Source organism: Aythya fuligula, chromosome 19 (genome assembly GCF_009819795.1).
Source record: "Aythya fuligula isolate bAytFul2 chromosome 19, bAytFul2.pri, whole genome shotgun sequence".
In the NCBI taxonomy this organism is placed as follows: domain Eukaryota; kingdom Metazoa; phylum Chordata; class Aves; order Anseriformes; family Anatidae; genus Aythya; species Aythya fuligula.
The window spans coordinates 3,026,867-3,035,730 of record NC_045577.1 but is presented as its reverse complement, the minus strand read 5'-3'; the positions used below and the strand labels follow the sequence as shown (position 1 = coordinate 3,035,730).

General features: G+C 46.4%; 1 protein-coding gene across 1 annotated transcript; it reads left to right on the top strand.

Moving 5' to 3' along the window:
• The first annotated feature begins 313 nt into the window (after window positions 1-313).
• On the top strand, window positions 314-8,758 carry CARD9 (caspase recruitment domain family member 9). Its single transcript, XM_032200355.1, has 13 exons — window positions 314-421; window positions 1,837-2,060; window positions 2,662-2,799; window positions 2,966-3,291; window positions 3,653-3,832; window positions 4,031-4,184; window positions 4,655-4,773; window positions 4,903-5,094; window positions 5,418-5,459; window positions 5,900-5,945; window positions 7,364-7,434; window positions 8,169-8,251; window positions 8,446-8,758. The coding sequence occupies exons 2-13, from the start codon at window positions 1,877-1,879 to the stop codon at window positions 8,540-8,542; spliced, it is 1,632 nt and encodes a 543-aa protein (XP_032056246.1). The 5' UTR covers window positions 314-421; window positions 1,837-1,876; the 3' UTR covers window positions 8,543-8,758.
• The last annotated feature ends 106 nt before the right edge of the window (window positions 8,759-8,864 follow it).

Sequence of the window (8,864 nt, the reverse complement as noted above, 5' to 3'; positions counted from 1 at the left end):
GGACAGGCCTGTGCCTGCGACCTTCACTCTTTTTAATCTTTCTGCACAAAGAAACTTCCTCGGCTGTAGCTGGTGCTTCAGCAGTACAGATTGGAAACCCAAGTCTGAGTGGGTCTAAGATCACTGCCAATGTAATGCTGCTGACTTGCAATGTCATCAGCTTTCATTCTCCTCCCCCATCATGTTTTCAGGCTTCCCTTTTTTGGGGGGGCCCCTTATTATTCTCTCCCTTTTCTGCCTCAGAGCGTAGCTGAGTAGTTTCCCCTTTTCTTGAATCAGTTTTATTCCTGGAATTATTTTTGCACTAGACAGAGTATAAAGGCAGACTGCAGCCCGGACACATTTCCTCAGGGACAGGACGCAGATGAATTTTCCCAGACCAACGTAAGAGACAAGAAGAATCTGGACTGCATAGGCCCAGGTTGGTCCACATAATGCCGATTGGTTTATATTGACAGGGTAATTTTAATTTTATAACTCCAAGGGGTGTGTGGGGTATTTATCAACAGGGGGATCCTCCAAGAGATGCGGTAAGATGTGAGTGAAATCTCAGCCCCTGTGTAGTCAGAACTCTTTCCTCTCCGCCTCAAATCAAACTAAACAACTGAAAACTTGACTGCTGAGGTTGCTGGCATGTGATGTGAGCGTAGTAATTAATGGCTGGGATTTCAGAAATACTCCTTATGGAACAGGCTGACTACAAAGTGCAAAAGAAGTATAAATATTGCTTTATTTCTTATTTGAATTGATAAAACCGCCTTCAGACAAAAGCCTGGGTACAGCAGTGTTGGATTTTCTGCTTTTGCTCAGCTGCACGGCTCCTGGCTGAAGAGTTTGAGCATGATGAACAGCAGCTATAATCGGGAGGCAGGTAGCTAATAACCTCCTGGTCCAGCTGCTGTGGGGGAGCCCTGAAGTAAGCTTCCCCCAAGCACACTGAGGCACCCTTTGCACGCGTTATTTCAGAGCATAAATTGCAGAAAAACCAGATTCTTACACAGCTGAATGCAGTTTGGGCTATCACCACTGGGGGTTTTCGCAGAGCCTTCTGTGGGAGTTAAATTTAGGATTGTGTAGCCAGGCAATAATACAGGGCTCTCAGATGCTGTGAGATGGAGGAGGAAGAGTGTGAACTGTTTAAAAAGTAGAGCTAATAGCTAATTAGGAGGCCTTCAAAGATGCTTTTGCTTCAGAAGATGCTCACTTTCAAAGTGGAAAATTGCTGTTTGCCATCAGCTCGTCTTGTGTTGTGTTCCAACCTTTTGTGTTGTTGTTGGGATAAATTCAAGATTTAATTGTGAGCGTAGCTGAGCATCTGGGGAACTCCTGATGAAGTCAATGAGAGCTGACAGCTCCTCCTTGGGGTGCGCTGTTGGGAATCTGGAGTTTGTTGGATTTTCCTCTCTACTGGGCTCTCGATGACTTTCCTGTCACTGGTGGTCCTGCTGCTAAGCAGTTTCGCTTTTGCTTTGCAGTGCTCTGGGAGAAGTTCAGCTGGTTGGAGGGAAAGCATCAAGCTTTGGTGACTCTTTTTATGGTTTCTCATAATTTCACACTGGTTCTCCTTCACGTGTGTGTCAGTAGCGTTGGCATTGGCCTCGGAGCTGCTGCTATCCCCAGCCTGGCACTGCACTGTTCTTGCAGGTCCAGCTGTAGTATTTCATCCTGTTCTGCAAGGAATTCATAATTGCTGAGCTAAAGACTGCATGAGAGATGTGATCCTGTATGTAGAAGACACTTTTCCATTCTCACTCAGTGAACACACTTGGTTTCCCCAGCACCACCCACGTTCTTCCAGGATGCTTAGAGTCTGCTTCTTTGTTTTCTGTTTTTAAGGACGGCTGAGACAGCTCGCCAATACCTCTCACTCACCACCATGTTGGAAGAAGATAGTGATGAGACATGTTGGAATAACCTGGAAAACTTCCGTGTGAAGCTGATCTCTGTGATAGATCCTTCCCGTATAACGCCCTACCTTCGCCAGTGCCAGGTGATAAACCACGATGATGAGGAACAAGTTCTCAACGACCCCAGCCTGGTCATGCGCAAACGGAAGGCAGGTGGGTGAAGTGCAGCTTTTGGCTCTGACGATAAGCTCGTGCTCTTGGGAGCAGATTGCAATAGCTTGCTTTCCTTCCAGTACCTAACAGGTACATTCCATTTATTATTTTTTTTTAATTTCATTCCATGTTTTTCATGTTGGGAAACTGCAAACCCAGACAAGAAGCACCCCGGGCTTGGTTTGGTACAGAGTTATTTCTAGGCAAAGTAGGCAACTAAGCTCAGTCTTAAGTCTTACTTAGGTTTGTCTCTGCTACCTTTTACCTAGTGGCACTTTTTTTTTTCCCTATATTTGCCTCTAGTATTTTTGAGTGGAGCCTCAAGCTGCAGAAACCATAATTGTGTGTCCTTTTAGCTTACCTCTTCTGTAGCTGTCAGCAGGATAACAAAGCGCCCTTCTGAGACTTGTGCACCCACTTTAATAGGAGCTAGATAGAAGGGTTAAGTTTTATTTGTTCCTCCACAGCAGTTGGCTTAATATTGGCCAGGAGATTTGATCCCAAGGAATTTAACCTGCATATGGGGAAATTGGAGCAATCCTTTGAAACTGAAATAGGAAAAGAGAAAAATAGATTAATAGAACTATTGCTGGTTTTTCAGGTGTTCTCCTGGACATTCTTCAGCGAACAGGGCGCAAGGGCTTTGAGGCGTTTATGGAGAGCCTTGAGCTGTATTATCCACAGCTCTACAAGAAGATAACCGGCAAGGACCCAAGCAGGGTTTTCTCTATGATCCTAGGTAAAGTTTGAGCTCTGAGAAGCAGCAGCTCCTCGCTTACTGGTGCTGTGTAACTGAAGGGGGAATTCTCTGAGTTTGACTCAGATGAGTGGGGGTGGGCTCAGCGCTGCGTGCGTGGCTGGGGGGCAGACAGGACAGCAGGAGCTGATGCCTGCCCACCCCACAGACACGGCCGGAGAGTCCGGCCTGAGCCAGCTCCTGATGAGCGAGATCATGAAGCTGCAGAGGACAGTGCAGGAGGAGCGGCAGAAGGCCCAGGAGCTCACCGTGTGGCTGCACACCAAAGAGAACACGATCAGAGAGATGTGGGTGAGGGACAGCCTGCTCCGCAAGCACCAGGAGCGGGCGCAGAAGATGAAGGAGGAGCGGGACAGCCTGAGCAAGGAGCTGCGCAAGTGCAAGGACGAGAACTACAACCTGGCCATGAGCTACGCCAAACAGAGCGAGGAGAAGAGCGCTGCCCTCATGAAGAATCGGGACCTGCTCCTGGAGGTCAGTCGCCCTTTTCTTCACTTCTTACTTGATCCCTGAAGAGCAGTTACTGCGCATGTTCCTTAGCAGATGGCATGTCTTGGTGGTCCCTAGCCCATGTCTTGCAGGCTGTGCTGTGAAGAATTAACTGTTTTGGCCTCACTCAAGCGCAGGCCTGCTCACAAGGGCAGCACAGAACCAGCACGTTGTACCAATTTAGCACCCAGGCAAGGCTCTGATCCTCAGAGCACCAAATTTCCTGGGGAAAACAGAGAAAAGCGTGCCCCACGTTTGTCTGGGGAGTGAGAGCTGCCACAAGAGAACTGCGTTTGGAGGCCAGACTTTTCTTCCTGTGACTGATATGTTCTGAACCTCCTTGTAGATCGATCACTTGAAGCACAGCCTCATGAAGGCTGAGGATGACTGCAAGCTGGAGCGTAAGCACACGATGAAATTGAAGCATGCCATAGAGCAGCGTCCAAGCCACGAGGTGATGTGGGAGATACAGCAGGAGAAGGAGTTGCTTTTGGCCAAGAATCAGGAGCTGGAGAACACTCTCCAGGTTGGTGGGGGCGACTGGATATGGAATCCTAAGAAGTGATTGTTTGTTTCAGCCCAGGCAGCGATGGGGCTGTGCTGAAGGTTGTGTGGCTCAGCTGTGGCCTTGTTCTCCCAGGTCAAACAGAGCACGTGGGGCTGCGGAGATATAGTTGACAGAGCGAGATGGTTGCTGTATCTCACTTTCTTCTTTGTCCAGCAGGTTGCCAGGGAACAAAATTTGGAGAAGAGCCTCTCCAACGAAACTCTGGAGAACGACTGCAGCCAGATACTGGAGCGCCGCAAGCTGATGAACACCGTTTACAACCTTCGCAGGGAGCTGCGACGAGCCGAGGTGCTCCAAGACAAAGTAAGCGGTGCAGTGCAAATCCCTGCTGGGGGTCAGTGGGTAACACGGGCAGATGAAGCACCTGCCATGTCCTACCTGTGGTGCAGAGGAGCTGCTCAGCAGTGATCCCTGCTGCTCCTGTTCTAGGGTCCGTGTTACAGTCCGAGGAAATTATTAATATTTTAGCACTCTGTGACAGTAACGATGTTATCTGTTGATGCCTGTGTCTGTTAATTAACAGTCCGTGCCTCAGCCTGGAGGGTGATGAGAGCTTTTCTAATGATTGACAGCTCTGGTGCTTGTAAATCCACCATGTCAGCAGTCCTCCTAGTCCTGTTGACCGGTCTTCTGGTTGGTTTTGCCTCCAGCTGGACAGTCTGGCTGCACTTTGATGTTGCAGGGAGGTCAGGCTGTGGCACAGAGCAGAAGGGGTGAGATCCTAGCTCCAACTCAACCCCACCTGCAGGGTGCTTTTGACCATGTCTCAACAGTACGCAGAAGAAAAGGAGATGCTTGAGCTACAGTGCACGTCCCTGAGGAAGGACACCCAGATGTATAAAAAACGGATCGAAGCCGTCCTGCAGCAGCTGGAGGAAGTGGCTTCAGAAAGAGACCAGGTGATAAAACATTCCTCCTGGGGTTGCTGCTGCTAATTCCTGGTTTGCTGCTTGAAGCAGGCAGGTTTTGTAACCCTGCATGTACCGCTGTGTGACGTGCCACGCGTGACATCTTGCCCCTTACACCAGGCACTGCTGACCAGGGAACAGTTCTACACGCAGTACTCCAAGAACCTGGTCGAGAGGGACACCTACCGAAAACAGATTCGAGAGCTGGGGGAGCGATGTGACGAGATGCAGCTGCAGCTCTTCCAAAAGGAGAGCCAGCTACTGGCTACTGAAGCCAAGCTGAAAAGGTTGCAGCTGGAGCTACCTGCACTGGTATGCCTGTGGGGCTGTCGTGTACGAGGGCTTGGAAAGCTCAGTTTAGGCAGAGCATCTGACTGTTATGAACTCTAGAGAACATGTATGAGCCATTTAGATGAAATGGAAGCAGAGTAAATGGGTTTTTGGAACTAAATAAGGCAACGTGGGGCTTTTAATTAGTGTGGCATCTTGTGTACTTTCTCCAAGTGGTCAGACAAGATTGTGGGAGGGAGGAAGTCCTCAATTCTCTGTTTTCTGAAGCTTTCAGTCTCCTATACGTTCTGTTACTGCAACTTCATTGCTCACAAGGAATAATTAAGTTACTGGTTTTATTTCAGACTTCTGACCTGGATGACACCTCTTCCAGAGATTCCCAGGAAGTGAGTAGGGCGCCGTGTTTACATTTTACTTTCTGATGGGATAGTTTCAGACTGTTAAGTCTAAGCAGGCAAGTGGGATCAAATTATTTTGGGTTGCTTCTGATTGCCTCTTGTGGGAGAACAGCCAAAAGTATTACTCTGGGGTCAGCTGTAGTTTTTACTTAGTTCATAATTTCATTGTGGAAGAGATCATCACATTGTTTGGAGACAAAATGCATAAATGAGGCCACAAGAACTGGATATAGTCTTGGAGGATAAATTTATGGTAGATTGATAACTTTTGGCTCAGAATGTCTCTTATTTTGCTGACAGCAAGACACAATAGGGAAAGGTCGGTTTTATGCATGTGCTGTGTCTTATGTTTCTCCATCTGTTCCTAACTATTGTCTGAGAAGGAATAAGGGGCTGTTCTCATATCTCGCTCTGTTTCTGTCCCATAGCTTACTCTTCATGGTCATCTAGATGAAGATGCACAGCTGACTAAAAGTAAGGCTTTTGTTGGGCAAAACATAGGGTAGAGTTCTCGAAGGGATCATTCAGTGTTCCAAAGGGATGGGAAAAGACAATCCCTGCTTTTTATTTTCAGTAGAGAAGGGGAAGCATGACTGGAGACTCGGTTTGGGAGAGGTGTTTCTCAGTGGGGGCATGCTCGGCCCTCTGAGTAAGGCTTCCTTGAGAGTACTCAGAATAGGTACCCATAAATCAAGGCTTCTAGAATCCTGAGGCACTCTGCCATACCACCATCCTTCTCACCTATAAAAAGAACTTGTCCCCAGATGCTGGGAACAGTGAGTGCAGCTTTTTGGAGAGAAAAAACTCCCCACGCTGTTTACTACGTGGTCTTTGAAACAGTCTTTCATACAGCTGAATGACGTGCCAAAGTTGTGTCATTACGCTGTCCTAGGTCCTTGAGTCTTTTTTTTTCAGTAATCTGTCTTCTGAATTTGTCCAGGAAAAGTCACCTAGTACATGGTGCCTCTGACAAACAGTTCCTGGATGTCTTTTTTTTCCCAAGTCTTCTTGCATTTGTGGCTGAGCTGAGAACAGAAAAAGCATCCTTCCAGTTCAGAAGGACCATGTGGCTTTCTTCAGGGATTTTTCCTTCCCCTCCTCCCTTTTATGTTGCAGGCTGTTTTCACAAAAGCAGAACCATGTAATTAATGCTGTCACTGGTTCTGTTTTTGTGGCATCCCCAGTGGAAATGATTCAGCAGTGTGGAGAGGAATTAACAGACTCCTCTAAGAACTTGAGATTTTATTTCAAAACATGTTGAGAAAGAAGGAAAAGTAGCACAGAAGAAACTTTCTATTCTGATCTCTTTTTATTTATTGAGATGGGAGATTTTTCACAAAAGCTAAACAACACTGATCCAAAAAAATACTTGTATTACTGTACCTCACTCAGTTCAATATTGGGTAGCACAGTACCTGATCACTAAGGAGTTTCACTAAATTATCACCTGATGTTAAGCATCTTGATATGCAAGACTTAGTTGTTGGGGAACAGGGACAAATTGTGATTAAAATCATGTTTAGAATTATTTCTCATGTTCATCTTCAACGCAATTTTTTTTGATGATGTTAAGCAGAGGTGCTGCTTTGCAAAGGTTCATTTTGCTCCCCCATATGCTGAAACTAGATAGATGGTCTCTCTTTCTTAGCCCGTTGGGAAGTCCATCATCCTAAGCAAGATTTAGGGGATCAAATAAAATGATTGGTGACTCTCACATTGATTAGAAGACTAAATCCCAAACATTTTAAGGCTTGGTTTCAGTTCTGCTGTTGATTCTGTGCTCTGTTGGGCAGCTGTTACATTATAACTATTGCTACTTGCTGAACTAGTGGAAGAAGAAGTTACTTATCAGTGGCAACTATGACTAATGCTGTGATTTTTCCATCTTTTAGAAGACTGCCCTGAAGGACAAACCCAGCAATTTAGTACCCGAGAGAGCGATCTGCCTCTGGAGTCACCCACTGTAAGAGAATCTTTGTGGGCTTTTCTTTACGCCGACTGGGGTTTGAGATCTTTAATGTTCTTGTTAATGATAGATTTACTAAGTCTGAGAACCATGGAAGCAGCTTTTCCAGAAAGCAGTCTGTGCAAAATGCCCCCTCCAAAAAGGGTGAGCTCTGAACAGTAGAATACTCATCTGCTGGTTATTTCTCCATCTTTGCTTAGGACCTTCAAATTATTTTCTGGCCTTTATCTCTGGTTACGGTTCTTTTTCAGTTTAACTGTCTGCAGTATCACTGATGAAACAGAATTTCAAATTGGCAACTGGGAGAGAATAAACATGGTAAAATGATGTGAAACTGGGATGTGTTACCATCCTGGACACACGGTAGTGAACAGCCCAGGAGTAAACACGCTGCACTTCATTCTGTAGGTCCAAGCAGATGCAGGAAGCTAGCTCTACACACTGGTGTACTTCCCCAGGTGAGGGTTTGGACAGCGAACAGCTATACTTTGTCATTTTAAGGCATAGGTTTCCAGTTTTCCCCCTTTATTTGCATGTGGAATGATTCAGGGCACAAACAAGTCTGAGAGGAGATCATCACGCTTCTTTGGGTGGTTTTCAGCCTTACCTTGCAGAGGCCAAACACAGTACATCAGCCTCAAAACCAGCCGTCTTTACAGAACAGTTTTGGATAATAAAATTGATCTGATCTTCAGAGGGATGCAGTTCATGTCTGTTTGCATTTTCTCCAGTTCAAGGAGTGTGGCTTGGCCAATGAGGAACTGGCAGAAAAGGAGCGGAGGAGGATGAAGGACTGCTTTGAGCGTTACCGAAGGTCTGGCCTTTAGTAAGCAGGATTAATTTAGACATAACCTTGCGACTTAATTGATTAGCTTGTTGCATGTATTTCTTCTATTCTGTCTGTTCCCTGTCCTCAACCTTGATTCAGGGAGGATTTAAATTTGTTACAGAACTTATTTTCAGAGGTTCAACGTCTTCTAAAACTGAAACGTCTACCCTTGTTTTCAGAAAAAGGGCAATGCGAAGAGTACCAAAGGGGCAGCACCACGAAGCAGACTGGGAAAACACCACGGGCAGCGACAACACTGACACCGAGGGCTCGTAAAGGCAGGAGCCGACCTGAGAAGCAAACAGCAGAAAGGCCAGGGGCTGAGTGTGATCTGTATTTGTCTCTGCAAATAGACTACATGGATTTTAAAACCATCTAAACCAACATGTATGAGAAGTTAGCTTGTAACTGGACTATAACCAACACTATGAGAAGTTAAAAGTGTGTGACTGGACTGTGTGTTTAGCCTTGTGCCTGTCCCCATCCATCTGTCAGTGAGAACTTTGTCCTTCAGATGCACAATAACGTGAGGGGTGTGCAGTACATCAATAAACAGGGCTGAGGCTCAGAGCCCTTCGTGCGTGTGGCACCAGCTCTG

Excerpts from the sequence above, each read along its gene's own strand:
- CARD9 (XM_032200355.1), top strand. The coding sequence starts at position 1,877 with ATGTTGGAAGAAGATAGTGATGAGACATGTTGGAATAACCTGGAAAAC. Across the intron at positions 2,800-2,965 it reads GGTTTTCTCTATGATCCTAG|ACACGGCCGGAGAGTCCGGC; the intron begins GTAAAGTTTGAG and ends CCCACCCCACAG. Across the intron at positions 8,252-8,445 it reads TGCTTTGAGCGTTACCGAAG|AAAAAGGGCAATGCGAAGAG; the intron begins GTCTGGCCTTTA and ends CCTTGTTTTCAG.